General features: G+C 37.7%; 2 protein-coding genes across 2 annotated transcripts; both read left to right on the top strand.

The window, feature by feature from the left end:
• The first annotated feature begins 1,941 nt into the window (after positions 1 to 1,941).
• LOC110934070 lies at positions 1,942 to 4,943 on the top strand. Its single transcript, XM_022177262.2, has 4 exons — positions 1,942 to 2,022; positions 2,089 to 2,119; positions 3,622 to 3,908; positions 4,299 to 4,943. The coding sequence occupies exons 1-4, from the start codon at positions 1,942 to 1,944 to the stop codon at positions 4,941 to 4,943; spliced, it is 1,044 nt and encodes a 347-aa protein (XP_022032954.2).
• A 3,210-nt stretch (positions 4,944 to 8,153) lies between these two features.
• On the top strand, positions 8,154 to 9,857 carry LOC110934071. The gene is made up of 3 exons (XM_035989506.1): positions 8,154 to 8,247; positions 8,557 to 8,843; positions 9,213 to 9,857. The coding sequence occupies exons 1-3, from the start codon at positions 8,154 to 8,156 to the stop codon at positions 9,855 to 9,857; spliced, it is 1,026 nt and encodes a 341-aa protein (XP_035845399.1).
• Positions 9,858 to 20,110: the final 10,253 nt, after the last annotated feature.

Genomic DNA, 20,110 nt, shown 5'->3' with positions numbered 1-20,110 from the left:
ATGACAAGGGCGGACCTAAGCCCAACCCAAGGTGGGCGGGCGCACCCCCGGGGGGAAAAAATTTAGTGCTAAATTCCGTCGAAAATCCCGTCTGCACCCCTTGGAATTTTTCGTCCGCACCCCTTGGAATTTTTCGACCGCACCCTTGAAATTTTTCGTCCGCACCCCTTAGGTAAAAAGTGTTATCAATTTATATTTTAAATTTTTTTAGTAAACTCTTATTTTTTAAAAAATACAACCTAAATTATTTAACTTTTAATACCTAACTAACTAAACCAAAATACCTATACATTTACCCACTTATAATTCCTAACTAGCTAGCCCACTAAGTCTTAGCTCATTAACCAAACCCAACAATATTTCAAACTATAATAAAATAATTAAAGCCCAAAACCTTTAGAAATTCTCTCCCGCTCTCTCTCTCTCTCTCTCTCTCTCTCTCTCTCTCTCTCTCTCTCTCTTGCGTCCCTGCACTGCCAACGAACAACATCACCCAGCGATAACAGTCCAGCAACCGGCGACCACCGTAATCAGCCACCATACCACCGTCGTTTGACACCAAATCTAACCGGGTTTAGATGATTTTTAGGGTGATTATGTTGTTTATATATTTTTAGGGTGATTACAACTTACGTTATGATTTCTAGGGCTTGGATAATTGAAAACTAAAATTGAAACATTATGTTATGGAGCGATAAACTTATGTTATATAGAGAAAGAATTGCTTAAGAAATTAGTTTTAGATGATATTTTGGATAGATTTCAAAAAAATAAAAAATTCGTAGGGCGTCGACGTTTTAATTATGTTTGTAACAAGGTTTGACATGTTTTTGATGACTATAGAAATTAGTTTTATATGACCTGACCCAATACAAACCGATTTTTTTACTTATATACCTAGGGGCCTAAAATTTTTAAAAATGTTCCGCACCCTCATGGAAAAATTCCTAGGTCCGCCACTGCACAATGATATGATGATTTCGATCCACTATATTAATATATTTATGTAGACTAAAATGTTAGGCATGGGGAGACTTTGAAAGAAGGATTTTTATGTAATAAAAGATTATTTACATGCATTTGTTTTCATGATACCCCTCATTGAAGGAGCCAAGGTAATTCAATTAACAAGTGGTCAAAATTCCTTTGACTATGTAAAGTCAAGCTTGTGATTTAACCCAAATGTAGCTGAAATTTGTTTGTGTGTAGGTGGATCCGAATCGGCTACAATGGCTTTCCAAGACACGTCACATATGGTTGCGACAATCCAATCGATGTGGTCTTTAGTTTCTCCGACTGTAAGCTATATATTAATTACAAGTTTTTGTGCACAATTAGCATGCTATATATCTAGCTAATAGTGGTTGTACATTATTTCAAATCATTTGGCATGTGTTGGCTCATGGAACCATGATGACACTTTCGGAGCTAGCGGATTTTGTAACTCAGGAGATGTTTGTGGTATTTATTAATTTATTTTAATTCATTGTAATCTAATACTTACATTAGTACTTGAACGTTTATTTCATTAAAAAAATATTTTGACACCATTAAGTAATATATTTTTATATTGGTCTACCCATGTAACACACAGGTTTTTAAACTAGTTTATTTACTATATCATTATCTATGAGGCAGTCATAAATATATCCTTTTACCGGAGAAGTGAATATAAAAAGAGAAAATTACGAAAATGGCCAGGAAAATGATTGACTTACCAAAATGGCCAACTCATACGTCTTTGGAACGAGGCATCACGGATCCAAATGCACTGGATGCGTCTGAGATGAAGATGGGATGCGTCTGATATGAAGATGGGATGCGTCTGAAAGATGTGATGCGTCTTTGGATCAAAACCCAATAAAAAATGGACACGTGGCCACGGAATGCGTCCTTGGAGCGAGGCATCATGCATGGGATGCGTCGGGATAGTTTCCGGCGATGTTTTACGGTGAGTTGCATGGTTCCGCCATTTTTTCCGGCGAGTTGCAGGTTTCCGCCATTTTTTCCGGCGAGTTGCAGGTTTCCGTCATTTTTTTCGGCAAGTGCAAATTTAATCTTGAAACCGCGTCTGTCTGCTTTTTGTAGACAACGTTGTTGTCGGAGCCTGTAGCTAGGGGTGAGCAAGTTTAGGTCCGGACCGAAAATAACCGAGAACCGAACCGAAAATATACCCGACCCGAACCCAAGTACCTAGGTATTTAGATCGGTTCCAATTTTTCATGTAAAATCGGGTCGGGTCGGGTCGGTTCTCAGTTCTTTTCATGGTGAAACCCGACTTGGACCTATGGACCGGAACCGACCCTATATTTAGGGTAGTGAATCGGTTCTGTATTTTATGGTTGATCGGTTCTCGGGTCGGGTCGGGTAATGGTCGAGTAGGGTCGGGTTTTTCCTTTTGCTCACCCCTACCTGTAGCCAGTGACCCTTCACATAGAGTCGAATATGATGAGTTTTTTGATCTAGAACTGCTGCTGGGAATACGAACACTGATGTTGCCGGAGCCTGTAGCCAGTGACCCTTCACATATGTTGTCTAATAGTGTTTAACCGAAAGACCCTTCAATAGTGCAAATTTAATCTTGAAACTACTGTTCCACCTACTTTTCCTTTTTAATTATCTTTTTGCAGACAACGGCTGCAACCCTCAATTATTAAAATGCCACTTGTCTATTTTCTATTGGGTTTCAGTGACATTCTCAAAAAAGACGCATCAAATACTTGAGGAGTCTGTATACGGACGCTTCAGCTGGCTATTTTCGTAATTGGTGTGAGTTAATGGCTATTTTCATAAATAGCTAATATAAAAACCTATAGGCAAACGAAAGTCATGTTTTGATTTTTTAGTATAAGACATTAAGAAATTATATTTGTGATCACCCCTTAAAAATTTGTATATATGATTTCATAATTAGGGGACTCGGGGCGGGTACGTGATGGAGAAGTTCCACGCGTTGAAAACAATTTGCACACCGCCGCCGCTCCTTTATTAACGCGTGATATAATCAACGCGTGGTGCACATAACGCGTTGAACATTTGAAATTCGAACGTTTTTTGACCGTTGTAATTTTTTTTTGACCGTTTAATTGATTAAACTTTTTATATAAATCCCACATATATCAATAAACAAACTCAAAAACCTCTCAACAATTCTCACACTCAATACAAAAAATTCAAAAAACTCTCAACTATTTTCACACTCATTTTCACAAGAAATATGGAAGGTTCAAGCAAGAGAGGTGGTGGATCGAAAAAAAAGAGGTGGCGGTTCGGGTATGAAGAAAATAAGGCCCAAGGTTCGAGCGAATCTTGGTGAGCCCGCTCGATTTAGGTTGCAAGACGAACCCGACCAAGTCCCACCCTTTCAAACCCAACAATATCCACCCTTTCAAACCCAACAATATCCACCCTTTCAATCGCAAACGTACCATAACCAACCGTTCGTTCCACCGTTTCAACCTCACCAATTTCAATCGCAAACGTATCAAACCCAACCCCACACACTCGACCCTCTACTAGAAGACAACACCCTCATTCATCATTTTGCAAAAGCGTGGAATGGACCACGTGAACCACAACCAAGTCTTGACGAGGACGAGGAAGAGGAAGAGGAAGAAGAAGCGGAGGAAGAGGAAGAAGAACAAAATGTTGAGGTTCAAGAAATCGTTCCAATCGGCCGACAACCTTGGACGAGCGAGGAGGAGGTCTCGTTGACGAAGGCGTATTTGCACATCTCGGAGAGTAGGAAACACGGGAACGAGCAACGAAGGGATGCGTTTTGGAGACGGGTTATTAATCATTTTATGAAACTTCCCGGTGCAAGGGTCCGAAACATGGACAAAATGACGTCGAAGTGGACGGATTTGAACCGGAAAATTAGCCAGTTCAACGCTTGTTTCATTCAAAAGGTATGTTTTTTTATTAACAAAAAAGTTAAAAAAAAAACAGTTTTATTTAAAAAAAACTGTTTATATTAAAAACAGTTTATAAAAAAAACAGTTTTTTATAAAAAAAACAGTTTTATATAAAAAACAGTTTATAAAAACAGTTTATTAAAAAAAACAGTTTTTTATAAAAAAAAACAGTTTTTTATAAAAAAAAACAGTTTTATATAAAAAACAGTTTATAAAAACAGTTTATTAAAAAAAACAGTTTTTTATAAAAAAAAACAGTTTTTTTTTATAAAAAACAGTTTATAGAAAAACAGTTTATAAAAAAAACAGTTTTTAAAAAAAAACAGTTTATAAAAAAACAATTTATAAAAAAAACAGTTTTATAACATTTTATTTTTTTTGTAGAGCCGAAACCCACAAAGTGGAGCGAGCGAGACGACGATCATGCAACAAGCCACCGAAATGTATTGCACAACGTACCATAAGAGAACTTTTCCACACGTGGCGGCATGGGAAGTTGCGAGACATCACCCGAAGTGGGTCCCCGTTGAGTTGGTTGACACGCGTGGTCCTACGGCTCCAAAAAATCGAGGCGGTTCGAAAAGATCAAAGACATCCGATTCGGGGAACTACACGACTTCCGCGTCGGATAACTTGCCCCAAATGAACTTAAACGACGAGCCTCTAGACGAACCCGATCAACCCCTTGACGAGCCCGTTGAGGAAGATACACCCACAAGGCCACGACGCAGACGAGGTGGTGATTCGTCAAGCAAAGGGAAGGAGGCGGTGGCGGAGTCGATCTTTAGAATCGAAGAGGAGAAAATGACCCAATTCAAGAAGGCCGAACAAAGAAAAGAAACAATGATGACCCTAAAAGTTGAACGGGAGCAGGCGTACAAGGAACACTTGAAAACGATCGAAAGACAAAATGATTTAAAAATCTTGTGTGAAAACCACGCCCATCTCGACGAACCGTTCAAGTCAATTGTCATCGAACAAAAGCGCGCGATTTGCGCAAAGTGGGGTTGGGAGATGCCATCGGTTTAGTTGTTTTTTTTTATTTGGTTATGTAATTTTTTTTTAAAGTTTAATGAAATTTATAATTTAGTGTTTTATTTTTATTTTCTAATTTTAAAATGAAAATTAAAAAAAATGGGAGTGATAGAATTTCATCACTAGTGATTCCACCCCTCCTACATTTCTATCACTAGTGATAGAAATATGGTTGATGACATGTCATGATTTGATTGGAGAGTGGGAGTGATAGAATCCATCACTAGTAATTCCACCCCTAGTCCCCTTATGATATCGAATATACTTATCTTTTAAAGAAAAAATCTCGTCATATCCAATCCAAAACAATTAATAAAATAACTTTCGTCAGTGCCTCATTTCTTGTATATCCAGAAATTTGTTTTAGAAACCTACAGTATACAATTGTTTTTAGGTGGAATCGTTTAGTTTGCCAAATTTTATTTTATTTTAATACAAGGGTTCACGTTTAAATTTGCACAAATTGCATTGTTTAATTCTTTTCTAAACTTTAAAAGTAAAACTATTGTTTGTTGATAAAAAAAAGTGAATTACAAAGTTTGTCTTTTATCTATATACTAAATTTTAGACGGTTTTCTTTGTCTTTAAAATAGACGAGTTTTCAACTTAACGTTTTAAAATGCTACACCTTATGCTCTTTAGGTCTAATCTAGTTTATTTTTTCAGTTAAATTTCTCCACCATTCACAGTAACCCCCAGTTAATACCTACCTAAACCCTAGTTCATCAGTTCATCTCCAACACACATTTGTCGTTCACCAACTGTTCAACCACCCACTGGTTATCATCTTCTATATTTAATTAGATATTTGTGTGCAATCCATTAATTTGAATTCCGATTTCGTTTATGTTGATAATCCAATGGTTGCAATCTTAAACCGACTTTCAAAATCATACACCAACCTCACAAAACACATCAAAATCTCCCACAACGTCAAGCACATGAGTAAAATATAAAATCGTGTACGGCGGCATAAAACCTAAAATTACTAAGTCACCCTAACTACTTACGAACAAAGCATAAAAAGGGGAGGCGAACACCAATACACCATGGTGACGACTTACGATTACCCGTAGGCGGTGCATTTGGATTCTGATGTGTGCCATTTATCAGTGAACACACGTAGTCCAATTTTTTCCATGCAAGTTTTTAGTGTTGAATTACTTTTAATATTTCATCCATGTTTATAGGATATGTCGGTTTTAGTGTCTACGAGCACTAGGGATGAGCTCGGTACCGTCCGGTACCGGAACCGAAAGTACCGGTACCGAAAATCCTCAAAAGTGGGTACCGGTACCGGTACCGAATATACCCGGTACGGTACGGTTCGGTACCGGTATTTAAGGGTAAAAACCGGTAAATACCGGTACCGAACCGGTACCGTACCGGACCGATACCGAACCAGTACCGAAAATGTCAAAAGTCGGTACCGAATCGGTACCGAAAAGGTACCCGGTTCGGTAAATTCGGTACCGGTACCGGGTCCATTTTGCTCATCCCTAACGAGCACCACATACACAAGATTTTCTTTTTGGTATACCTATAGATGGGTTAGGTAAGCATATGTCGTCGGTAGAGTACCGTACTATCCTTAAGTATCGCCTCATGATTCCTTTATTCCCAGTTGATGAGGTATGCCCGGTTTGTCATAAGGCGTGTTTGGATTTTTTTAGGGAGCATGCAGTTCATTGTATAGAGCTCCCGGGGTTCAAATACCGACATGATTTGGTTAGGGATATCATTTTTGACATATTCAGGCGCGCTGGTATTTCTACTAAGAAAGGGGCACCCGTTAATTTCTTAACTGACCTGTGGGAAGGGAGATCTACCTTCGACCAGGCGATATTCTGGTCTTTGGATGGGTAGGAGGAAAACATGCATGTGTGGATCTAACAGGGGTTTCCCCGCTTGTGGGCTTAGGGGATAGTGCTTTCACGGTGGGTCAGGCTGCTTCGGGTAAAGTGGCCAAACACGAGAAAGCGGGCCTTGACAACCAGCACGTGTTTATCCCATTTTCTTTTGATACTTTTGGTTTTCTGGCGCTTAGGGATGGCAATGGGTCGGGTTCGGGTTCGGGTCGGGTATTGGTAATCCCATACCCGTACCCGGTTATAAAATCGCGTCCCATACCCGACCCAATACCCGTCGGGTATCGGGTATACCCACGGGTATCGGGTTTACCCATTAGTTTGTTAAAAGATATACGTTCGGATTTCTAAATACATTTTTTACTATTGTAATTATTATATTATTTTATTTATACAACAACTATTATAAATTAAAAATGTACATTACATACATATAAGTTTTATCATAAATTAATAATAAGTTTATAATACTTATACACTCACATGCATGTACTTCACAACATACAAAATATAAATACTATTATCAAATGCATATACTACAAATAAAATTATTTTTTCACATTATGAACATACTAAAAAATCACTAATAAACAAGGGTTAATGGAAATAAAAGTATAAATTAAAAAAAATCGGGTATATGATCGGGTATATAGTTCGGGTAAACGGGTATGTGATTTCGGGTAATCGGGTCGGGTATCACCTAATCCCATACCCGACCCATACCCGCGAAAATTTTTAAAATTAATCCCATACCCGGCCCAATACCCGTCGGGTATCGGGTATACCCGTCCCATTTGTGTCGGGTTTCGGGTATACCCGTCGGGCTCGGGTTTTTTTGCCATCCCTATCTGTATACGGACGCTTCAGCTGGCTATTTTCGTAATTGGTGTGAGTCAATGGCTATTTTCATAAATAGCTAATATAAAAACCTATAGGCAAACGAAAGTCATGTTTTGATTTTTTAGTATAAGACATTAAGAAATTATATTTGTGATCACCCCTTAAAAATTTGTATATATGATTTCATAATTAGGGGACTCGGGGCGGGTACGTGATGGAGAAGTTCCACGCGTTGAAAACAATTTGCACACCGCCGCCGCTCCTTTATTAACGCGTGATATAATCAACGCGTGGTGCACATAACGCGTTGAACATTTGAAATTCGAACGTTTTTTGACCGTTGTAATTTTTTTTTGACCGTTTAATTGATTAAACTTTTTATATAAATCCCACATATATCAATAAACAAACTCAAAAACCTCTCAACAATTCTCACACTCAATACAAAAAATTCAAAAAACTCTCAACTATTTTCACACTCATTTTCACAAGAAATATGGAAGGTTCAAGCAAGAGAGGTGGTGGATCGAAAAAAAGAGGTGGCGGTTCGGGTACGAAGAAAATAAGGCCCAAGGTTCGAGCGAATCTTGGTGAGCCCGCTCGATTTAGGTTGCAAGACGAACCCGACCAAGTCCCACCCTTTCAAACCCAACAATATCCACCCTTTCAAACCCAACAATATCCACCCTTTCAATCGCAAACGTACCATAACCAACCGTTCGTTCCACCGTTTCAACCTCACCAATTTCAATCGCAAACGTATCAAACCCAACCCCACACACTCGACCCTCTACTAGAAGACAACACCCTCATTCATCATTTTGCAAAAGCGTGGAATGGACCACGTGAACCACAACCAAGTCTTGACGAGGACGAGGAAGAGGAAGAGGAAGAAGAAGCGGAGGAAGAGGAAGAAGAACAAAATGTTGAGGTTCAAGAAATCGTTCCAATCGGCCGACAACCTTGGACGAGCGAGGAGGAGGTCTCGTTGACGAAGGCGTATTTGCACATCTCGGAGAGTAGGAAACACGGGAACGAGCAACGAAGGGATGCGTTTTGGAGACGGGTTATTAATCATTTTATGAAACTTCCCGGTGCAAGGGTCCGAAACATGGACAAAATGACGTCGAAGTGGACGGATTTGAACCGGAAAATTAGCCAGTTCAACGCTTGTTTCATTCAAAAGGTATGTTTTTTTATTAACAAAAAAGTTAAAAAAAAAAACAGTTTTATTTAAAAAAAACTGTTTATATTAAAAACAGTTTATAAAAAAAACAGTTTTTTATAAAAAAAACAGTTTTATATAAAAAACAGTTTATAAAAACAGTTTATTAAAAAAAACAGTTTTTTATAAAAAAAAACAGTTTTATATAAAAAACAGTTTATAAAAACAGTTTATTAAAAAAACAGTTTTTTATAAAAAAAAACAGTTTTTTTTATAAAAAACAGTTTATAGAAAAACAGTTTATAAAAAAAACAGTTTTAAAAAAAAAACAGTTTATAAAAAAACAATTTATAAAAAAAACAGTTTTATAACATTTTATTTTTTTTGTAGAGCCGAAACCCACAAAGTGGAGCGAGCGAGACGACGATCATGCAACAAGCCACCGAAATGTATTGCACAACGTACCATAAGAGAACTTTTCCACACGTGGCGGCATGGGAAGTTGCGAGACATCACCCGAAGTGGGTCCCCGTTGAGTTGGTTGACACGCGTGGTCCTACGGCTCCAAAAAATCGAGGCGGTTCGAAAAGATCAAAGACATCCGATTCGGGGAACTACACGACTTCCGCGTCGGATAACTTGCCCCAAATGAACTTAAACGACGAGCCTCTAGACGAACCCGATCAACCCCTTGACGAGCCCGTTGAGGAAGATACACCCACAAGGCCACGACGCAGACGAGGTGGTGATTCGTCAAGCAAAGGGAAGGAGGCGGTGGCGGAGTCGATCTTTAGAATCGAAGAGGAGAAAATGACCCAATTCAAGAAGGCCGAACAAAGAAAAGAAACAATGATGACCCTAAAAGTTGAACGGGAGCAGGCGTACAAGGAACACTTGAAAACGATCGAAAGACAAAATGATTTAAAAATCTTGTGTGAAAACCACGCCCATCTCGACGAACCGTTCAAGTCAATTGTCATCGAACAAAAGCGCGCGATTTGCGCAAAGTGGGGTTGGGAGATGCCATCGGTTTAGTTGTTTTTTTTTATTTGGTTATGTAATTTTTTTTTAAAGTTTAATGAAATTTATAATTTAGTGTTTTATTTTTATTTTCTAATTTTAAAATGAAAATTAAAAAAAATGGGAGTGATAGAATTTCATCACTAGTGATTCCACCCCTCCTACATTTCTATCACTAGTGATAGAAATATGGTTGATGACATGTCATGATTTGATTGGAGAGTGGGAGTGATAGAATCCATCACTAGTAATTCCACCCCTAGTCCCCTTATGATATCGAATATACTTATCTTTTAAAGAAAAAATCTCGTCATATCCAATCCAAAACAATTAATAAAATAACTTTCGTCAGTGCCTCATTTCTTGTATATCCAGAAATTTGTTTTAGAAACCTACAGTATACAATTGTTTTTAGGTGGAATCGTTTAGTTTGCCAAATTTTATTTTATTTTAATACAAGGGTTCACGTTTAAATTTGCACAAATTGCATTGTTTAATTCTTTTCTAAACTTTAAAAGTAAAACTATTGTTTGTTGATAAAAAAAAGTGAATTACAAAGTTTGTCTTTTATCTATATACTAAATTTTAGACGGTTTTCTTTGTCTTTAAAATAGACGAGTTTTCAACTTAACGTTTTAAAATGCTACACCTTATGCTCTTTAGGTCTAATCTAGTTTATTTTTTCAGTTAAATTTCTCCACCATTCACAGTAACCCCCAGTTAATACCTACCTAAACCCTAGTTCATCAGTTCATCTCCAACACACATTTGTCGTTCACCAACTGTTCAACCACCCACTGGTTATCATCTTCTATATTTAATTAGATATTTGTGTGCAATCCATTAATTTGAATTCCGATTTCGTTTATGTTGATAATCCAATGGTTGCAATCTTAAACCGACTTTCAAAATCATACACCAACCTCACAAAACACATCAAAATCTCCCACAACGTCAAGCACATGAGTAAAATATAAAATCGTGTACGGCGGCATAAAACCTAAAATTACTAAGTCACCCTAACTACTTACGAACAAAGCATAAAAAGGGGAGGCGAACACCAATACACCATGGTGACGACTTACGATTACCCGTAGGCGGTGCATTTGGATTCTGATGTGTGCCATTTATCAGTGAACACACGTAGTCCAATTTTTTCCATGCAAGTTTTTAGTGTTGAATTACTTTTAATATTTCATCCATGTTTATAGGATATGTCGGTTTTAGTGTCTACGAGCACTAGGGATGAGCTCGGTACCGTCCGGTACCGGAACCGAAAGTACCGGTACCGAAAATCCTCAAAAGTGGGTACCGGTACCGGTACCGAATATACCCGGTACGGTACGGTTCGGTACCGGTATTTAAGGGTAAAAACCGGTAAATACCGGTACCGAACCGGTACCGTACCGGACCGATACCGAACCAGTACCGAAAATGTCAAAAGTCGGTACCGAATCGGTACCGAAAAGGTACCCGGTTCGGTAAATTCGGTACCGGTACCGGGTCCATTTTGCTCATCCCTAACGAGCACCACATACACAAGATTTTCTTTTTGGTATACCTATAGATGGGTTAGGTAAGCATATGTCGTCGGTAGAGTACCGTACTATCCTTAAGTATCGCCTCATGATTCCTTTATTCCCAGTTGATGAGGTATGCCCGGTTTGTCATAAGGCGTGTTTGGATTTTTTTAGGGAGCATGCAGTTCATTGTATAGAGCTCCCGGGGTTCAAATACCGACATGATTTGGTTAGGGATATCATTTTTGACATATTCAGGCGCGCTGGTATTTCTACTAAGAAAGGGGCACCCGTTAATTTCTTAACTGACCTGTGGGAAGGGAGATCTACCTTCGACCAGGCGATATTCTGGTCTTTGGATGGGTAGGAGGAAAACATGCATGTGTGGATCTAACAGGGGTTTCCCCGCTTGTGGGCTTAGGGGGTAGTGCTTTCACGGTGGGTCAGGCTGCTTCGGGTAAAGTGGCCAAACACGAGAAAGCGGGCCTTGACAACCAGCACGTGTTTATCCCATTTTCTTTTGATACTTTTGGTTTTCTGGCGCTTAGGGATGGCAATGGGTCGGGTTCGGGTTCGGGTCGGGTATTGGTAATCCCATACCCGTACCCGGTTATAAAATCGCGTCCCATACCCGACCCAATACCCGTCGGGTATCGGGTATACCCACGGGTATCGGGTTTACCCATTAGTTTGTTAAAAGATATACGTTCGGATTTCTAAATACATTTTTTACTATTGTAATTATTATATTATTTTATTTATACAACAACTATTATAAATTAAAAATGTACATTACATACATATAAGTTTTATCATAAATTAATAATAAGTTTATAATACTTATACACTCACATGCATGTACTTCACAACATACAAAATATAAATACTATTATCAAATGCATATACTACAAATAAAATTATTTTTTCACATTATGAACATACTAAAAAATCACTAATAAACAAGGGTTAATGGAAATAAAAGTATAAATTAAAAAAAATCGGGTATATGATCGGGTATATAGTTCGGGTAAACGGGTATGTGATTTCGGGTAATCGGGTCGGGTATCACCTAATCCCATACCCGACCCATACCCGCGAAAATTTTTAAAATTAATCCCATACCCGGCCCAATACCCGTCGGGTATCGGGTATACCCGTCCCATTTGTGTCGGGTTTCGGGTATACCCGTCGGGCTCGGGTTTTTTTGCCATCCCTACTGGCGCTAGAGGTTGTGGACCTACTTAGTCGAGTTCAAAGGGTTATGCATAGTAATGTTATGACCCCGAGATCTATGGACGTAAATTTAAAAGACTTAGTTTTGTTATTCAAAAAGGTGTAGCGGCGCAACTTGTTGCCCGTTTACCAACAATCTCAATGTAAATTCATAACACGAGTTGTATTAGCATATATAATTATCAAAAAAAAAGTTTATAGGTTAGTTTGTTAGTGGCATAGTGGTGGGAGTTAATCTTTTTTGTTTCAGTTGTTTACGTAAGACTATAATAGCCAATAGTGTTTTCATTAAGGACTATCAAGGAGGGTGTGAATCAAATAGGAAGTTTATTTTGGCTAGGAAGTAGGGATGGCAATGGGTCGGGTTCGGGTCGGGTATTGGTAATCCTATACCCGTACCCGGTTATAAAATCGCGTCCCATACCCGACCCAATACCCGTCGGGTATTTGTCGGGTAATTACCCGTCGGGTATCGGGTTTACCCATTAGTTTGTTAAAAGATATACGTTCGGATTTCTAAATACATTTTTTACTATTGTAATTATTATATTATTTTATTTATACAACAACTATTATAAATTAAAAATGTACATTACATACATATAAGTTTTATCATAAATTAATAATAAGTTTATAATACTTATACACTCACATGCATATACTTCACAACATACAAAATATAAATACTATTATCAAATGCATATACTACAAATAAAATTATTTTTTCACATTATGAACATACTAAAAAATCACTAATAAACAAGGGTTAATGGAAATAAAAGTATAAATTAAAAAAAATCGGGTATATGATCGGGTATATAGTTCGGGTAAACGGGTATGTGATTTCGGGTAATCGGGTCGGGTATCACCTAATCCCATACCCGACCCATACCCGCGAAAATTTTTAAAATTAATCCCATACCCGGCCCAATACCCGTCGGGTATCGGGTATACCCGTCCCATTTGTGTCGGGTTTCGGGTATACCCGTCAGGCTCGGGTTTTTTTGCCATCCCTACTAGGAAGGATAGAAAGCAATATGATTAGAACATGTGGCAAAATTTAAAATAGAGAGAAAGGGTATTTTAGTCAATCTTATCCTTTCTTCTTCCTTCTTCTTCCCAGTAACATCAAAACTCACTATTTTCAAAACCCACAATCTTCAACAATTTCTTCACTTTCTATCTCAATAATCACTACATTATAGTGCGATTTTCGTCACCAATCAATGATTTAAAACACCCGATCAACGTTTTGAAGAAAACCCAGTTTAATTTCATTCAAAATCTCGTTTTTTTCCCGTGATTTTGAAGATAATCACTCGAACCGTTCGATTCGATCGCTGATAAGTGTTTCTATCATTCAAATTTCGTCAATCGTTGAAGAAAATCGGCTTCGATCCATGTAAGAAATTCTTTAATTTCATTTTTACGATATGGGTTTTTGATTTAGTTATTGCGTTTTTCGATATTGGCGGGGTTCCGGGGGCAGCGCCCCTGGTAGCAGGGTCCAAGGTGCAGAGCCCCTGGCTGGAATTTTTTTTTCGATTAAATTGCTTTAATAAAAATGCATCCGAAATTTTAATTTTCTGTAAATTGCCTCTGGAAAACTACATTCGTAGACAGTTTCAATTCACAGACAAAACTATTGTCCAGGTTTAATGCGTTTTAAAGATAACACTTTCTTTGGTGTTTTTAGGCCATTGCGTTTTATAACTAAGACATTTTTATGTGTTTTCTGGCCATTGCGTTTTAGAAAAACACATTTTTGAAGTGTTGTTAGTCATTGCATTTTAGGTAAAACACATTTTTAGGTGTTTTCAGTCCATTACGTTTTAGATAGAACACTTTCTTTTGTTTTTTAGGCCATTGCGTTTTAGAAATAAGACATTTTTAAGTGTTTTCTGCCCATTGCGTTTTATAAATAAGACATTTCTTTGTGTTTTTGGTGCATTGCGTTTTAGGTAAAAACACATTTTTATGTGTTTTCAGTCCATTGCGTTTTAGAAAACAGACATTTTAAGTGTTTTCTGGCCATTGCGTTTTAGAAATAAGACATTTCTTTTTGTTTTTGGTGCATTGCGTTATAGGTAAAACACATTTTTGTGTGTTTTCAGTCCATTGCGTTTTAGAAAGTACACTTTCTTTTGTGTTTTTAGGCTATTGCGTTTTAGAAATATGACATTTCTTTTTGTTTTCTAGCCATTGCGTTTTACAAATAAGACATTTCTTTGTGTTTTTGTGCATTGCGTTCTACAAAAATGTCATTTATTAGGGTTTTTTTTCATTGCGTTTTACGCAACTGGGTTTTTTCTATTGCGTTTTACGCAACTGGGTTTTCAAAAAAAAATTTCGAAAATATAGCAATAGTATACTCGTTTTAAAGATAAAAAAGCTCGTTTTTTGGTGCAATTTTTATAAAAAAATAATGTCGTATGAAAGAGTTATTAACGTTTAAAAAATGGGGGGGGGAATTGGATGAGAGAGAAACTATTGACTTGAATTGACTAGAATGCCCCTAAACAAACTCACGCGTCTCTTTTTTTCCTTCATTTCACTCATTTAATCTTAGCCCTTAATTAAATAAATGGATGATCAAGATTACTTCATAGGTTTCCTACCCAAATAAACTTTCTATTATATCCTAACCTTATCAAAGAAATGAATTAAAATCTCAATATCTTTCTATATATCTAATCTGGTTTTCATCTATTTTCTGGCCACTCGGTTGTACCGATTGGAACCACATCAGATTCCGCCGGAACTGATATTACACTGGTTGGGGATTCAACATCAGTGGTTCATAGTCACGATTTTTTCTAGAGAATCTGCAACTGAAATGTTTCCGTCGGCGGTGCATTTGGATTTCACAATCACGATTGTTTTTCAGATGGTCGACTTTGTGAATCAAACCAAATGAATGTTTCAAGAAATTGTAAGTGGAGGGTCTGTAACGGCCAAAGTTATAATCAGAATGAAGCCATGGCGTCATCAGAAGAATCTTGTTTTACAGGTTGTGATGGCAAATTGATTTAACCTAATGCATGTTCATCTCTATCAGACAAATTCCCAGATTTCAATGTTTCTCAGTGGTTCGCACCATTGAATCCCATCAGTTATGATGGAAAGCATGAATCTTTGATTGTTTTAGCGCTTCTGAGGTTGACTTGTTTGGAAACAATGATGATCTAAGAGACGTTTTAGCATCGATCTTGAATGAAGTGAACCAGGTCAAAATTCTTGGGGTTAAAAGAGAGTTGGTTTGAATTGGGGATAAACTCTTGAACCAGGGTTTGGGAGGGTATATATTGGGGGAAAGATGTGGGAAGGAAATGACTAATTTACCCTCATGTGACCTATATGTGGTCACATTTGATTTAACTGATAAAATAAACTAGGTTATGCCTAAAGGGTATAATGTGGGCTGTAAACGAACCGAACGTTCAATGAACAGTTTGTGAACCGTTCAGCGGGAAGTTCGTTTATGTTCGTTCGTTTAATAAACGAACGAACATGAACAAGAAATTTCGTTTGATTAGTTAAATGAACGAACATGAACAGGGGTCTCGTTCGTTCGATTGTATTCGTAAACGTTCGGTAAAGTGTTCGTGAACATTCGTTGATTTCGTTCGTTTATGTTTGTATGTTTGTGTTTTAATTGAAGATCTTTTTACTTTCATATATTTTATTTGTACTTTTCATATTATTAAACTTTTATTTATTTTATTTCCCTAACAAGTAAACTAGGAAACCCACTTTCACCTTGTTTATGCATCATTTTTCCTTTCATTTCTCATTATTTACATCCACGAATACAATCGACCTCCGTTCCACAATAAGGGATTCAAGTTCGAGTGCTAGTCTCTGGGCCATCTATCTTTATCCTTCATCGCATTCGCCAAATTTATTTGTGTTCGTGAACCGTTCACGAGCACTCTCATTTCACCGATGAGGGGATCGAGGTTTAAACGGCTATATAGCCGTTATACATTTAAAAAAAAAAATTCCTAACCCCTATAAATACTACCTCTTTAATCTTTTTTATTTTTCAAACCCAAAACAACTCTCACCCATTCAACTCGTCTAATTTTTTTACCCAATCTTTAAAAAAAATGGATTCCAAGTTCCCGTTTTTTTCTCCCCTGCCCGACTTTCCCGACGATGAAGATTCATCGTCAAGCGATGGTAGTTTAATTTTCTTCCAAAATCTCATCCAACAAGCGGAGCTACTAGACACGGCATCGTCTAGTAAAAAAAAATTGTCCGTCGAGATCGTGTGGGAGGCCACGAAACACTCATGGCCGATTATTTTGTCGAAAATCCAAAATTTAATGCCGATATTTTTCGTCAGAGGTTTCGTATGTCCAAGTCTTTGTTCCTAAAAATTGTTAGTGACGTGGAAGCGAATAACGAGTGGTTTCAAGAGGGCTTGGACGGGAGAATGAAGAAAAGTTTCACGGCGTTGCAAAAGGTTACTTCTGCGATTAAACAACTTGCAACCGGTAACCCACCAGACGAAAACGGCTAGTATTTAAATATGGCTGAAAGGACCTCTCGTGAGTGCCTTGAATATCTCTGCGAGACGGTCTGAACAATGTATGCCGGTGAATTCTTACGTAGACCAACGAGCCACGACGTTGCGCTATTGTATCAGGCTCATGAGGAGAGACATCACCTACCTGGTATGTTGGGTAGTCTGGATTGTACACACTTCGTCTCGAGAATGTGCCCCACAGAATTGCGTGGACAATATATGAGAGGCGATCATCAATACCCGACAGTTATGTTAGAGGCGGTGGCGTCTCAAGATTTGTGGGTTTGGCATGCTTTTTGTGGCCCGGCGGGTTCACAAAACGACATCAACGTGCTCCAACAATCTCCGTTATTTCTTACTCAACGAAACGGAACGACGCTAAATTGTCCATTTCAGGTGAACGGCCACTTATACAAACGCGGGTATTATCTTATTGATGGGATCTACCCTAGCTGGTCCGTGTTTGTGAAGTCTTTTCCCTATCCTCACACCCCGAATGAAAAAAAATTCAAGAGGCAACACGAGGCCGCAAGAAAAGATGTGGAACGGGCGTTTGGTGTGTTAAAGGCGAAGTGGGGAATACTAAATCGTCTAATGCGTTCCAAAACGGTGAAAAAGATAAGGTCCATCGTGTATACATGCATTATTTTACATAACATGATTATAAAAGACGACGGAAGGGCGATGTAACAACTCTCATTAAAATCCATAATTAGGATGATAATTGGTCAAAAAGAAAACCCTAATTGAGACACCCAAGTAATTCTGCACTAACCCTAAAATTTTCAGAACAATTGGAATTAGGATCAGGGCCCCTAAAACTCAGGGGGGGTTAAACCCTAATGATAATTATCTTTAAAATTTGTTGTACAGATTGAAATTCGATTTAAAGATGAGTCATGCAAGCTAGTCCCGTACCCAGCTAGCCTATGTAATTAGACTGCACCCCTTACGGACCGTAAGGGGAAATGCCATACGGTCCGTAAGCCTGTCCAAAAATCAGTATAAATAGCAGACATTGGGACATGTTTTCTGTTGTTAATTCGACGAAGAAATTCGTTGTGTAGAGTACGTTATAAGCAGAAACAGTCCCAAAACACACACTAATATCGAATTGCTGCCGCAAAACAGGGTAATCACTCGATCGCTATTACGATTCATTTTCCGACTGATCAATATATCCAATGGATGTTTAAGTGCCGCCCACATAGGGTTATACTTTGTCGTTCGTCGTTAAATCAATGGATGTTTAAGTATTGCACTTTGTCGTTCGTTGTGAGAATTTGATCTCGTGAGTTATCGTAAATGCTGTATTGATCACTAACCCGGTTTTGTGTGCATTATTATTTAAATTAGGTTAACAAGGCTAAACCATATTCTGTCCGTATTAAATCTGCAATGTGAGTCATTCTCTTTTTATCAAATGTTTTACAATACTCCAAATTATTTTCAGAATTATAATTACAGTGATTAAGTTTATGTAATCACCAAATTACAGCCGGTATGTGGGGTATTGTGCACATTACTACTGTTTTAATCACATTAGGTGGGCGAACCTAAAATTAAGTGATATACGTCATTCATTGGGGCAGCCAATGGTGATATGACCACAGTCACAGATCTGGTCGAGTGACAAATACTGTGGGTAGTTGGTAGATATCAGAAACATATGTAAAAACTCTTAATACTGTAAATTATAATAAACGAGTCATTTCAGTAAACTGAATGGTTCACTCAGTATTTCCCGCTGACAAAACCTTTTTCAAACATGTTTCAGGTGATCTATTGTAATTCAGGAAAAGTGCTGGGGAGCATTTCAAGCTTAAGAAAGTGGCTTATTATTAATATAGAAATATGTTTTCTAAAAATAAAGATTTCTCAGTAAAATCATATTATTGTAAATTACCGGGATTTTATCCCGAATTGTGAAATAAAATAATCGGGAAAAGTTTTTAGCTTTACAACGATCCTGATGATAAACTTCCGCTGTTAAACTCAAATAAATAAATATCACGGGATTTTTGTCCCGCGGCTCCTGAAACGGGTCAAACCGGGTCGGGGGCCGTGACAGAAATGAGGTGGTATCAGAGCCACTGAATTAAGCTAATTAAGTATTTAGAGATACTTAATTTTTTCCTGATTACTATTATGTGATTATGTGTTATATTAAACTGACTATGTGTTAGTTACAGTATGGGTAAGCAAAAGCTGCAAGATATCTATCTTAAATTAGATAGGTCAGTCTATGAAGAGGGAAGTTCATCCCTAAACAAATCTTCAAAACTCCCTACAAATCCTGAAGAAGGAATATTTGTGTGAAAAGCACAATATGAGAAACCGCTTTCTCCTAGAAAAAGGAGTATGATTATTAAGAAAAGTAAAGAGCAAATCCGAGAAAAGAAGATTAAAAAGGAAACCCATGAATTAATCAATAAGTCACCTTGGGAAGACAAGCTAGATAAGAAATGGGCAAATTTGTATATGCTAGCTACAGTAGCAGAACATGCAGATTTTTAAGAACCCTAAGTCTAGTAATAGCACTTCCCAGTAAATAAATAAATAAATCCGAGTGTGTTCTTTCCTGTTATTTTGTACAAATAGTGTGCAATAAAACTTCAATGTTTATTTGTTAAACTTTGTTCCAAAGTTTTAACTTAGTATTTTTGTGCATTTTGCATATATGCTACACAGCATGAATGAGATATCTGAAGCCTTTCAGAACCTCGATCTTTACCCGGTGAATGTAGAAGTTTCCAAAGATTTCACTGGATACTTTGCTGATGTGGAACAACCTGTAGAATTCAATGCTCCACCTTTGACAAAGCCAAAACGAAAGAAAAGAAAGAATTATGTATGGGGTAGTCGTATCCGTAGGAAAAAGCCAGCCACGAAACTTCCTAAAATAAACAACCCTTTAGAAAAAAGGAAAAGAAATTGTAATCAAAGAAAGTACTAAACAGCAAGAGATGGAAACTGAAGTCAAG

Source organism: Helianthus annuus, chromosome 4 (genome assembly GCF_002127325.2).
Source record: "Helianthus annuus cultivar XRQ/B chromosome 4, HanXRQr2.0-SUNRISE, whole genome shotgun sequence".
NCBI classification, from domain to species: domain Eukaryota; kingdom Viridiplantae; phylum Streptophyta; class Magnoliopsida; order Asterales; family Asteraceae; genus Helianthus; species Helianthus annuus.
The sequence above is the reverse complement of the archived record's forward strand: the minus strand, read 5'-3'. Positions and strand labels throughout refer to the sequence as shown.

Excerpts from the sequence above, each read along its gene's own strand:
- LOC110934070 (XM_022177262.2), top strand. The coding sequence starts at position 1,942 with ATGTTTTACGGTGAGTTGCATGGTTCCGCCATTTTTTCCGGCGAGTTG. Across the intron at positions 2,023-2,088 it reads TTTTTTCCGGCGAGTTGCAG|ACAACGTTGTTGTCGGAGCC; the intron begins GTTTCCGTCATT and ends TGCTTTTTGTAG. Across the intron at positions 2,120-3,621 it reads GTCGGAGCCTGTAGCTAGGG|CGGAGGAAGAGGAAGAAGAA; the intron begins GTGAGCAAGTTT and ends AGGAAGAAGAAG.
- LOC110934071 (XM_035989506.1), top strand. The coding sequence starts at position 8,154 with ATGGAAGGTTCAAGCAAGAGAGGTGGTGGATCGAAAAAAAGAGGTGGC. Across the intron at positions 8,248-8,556 it reads CAAGGTTCGAGCGAATCTTG|CGGAGGAAGAGGAAGAAGAA; the intron begins GTGAGCCCGCTC and ends AGGAAGAAGAAG. Across the intron at positions 8,844-9,212 it reads ACGCTTGTTTCATTCAAAAG|AGCCGAAACCCACAAAGTGG; the intron begins GTATGTTTTTTT and ends TTTTTTTTGTAG.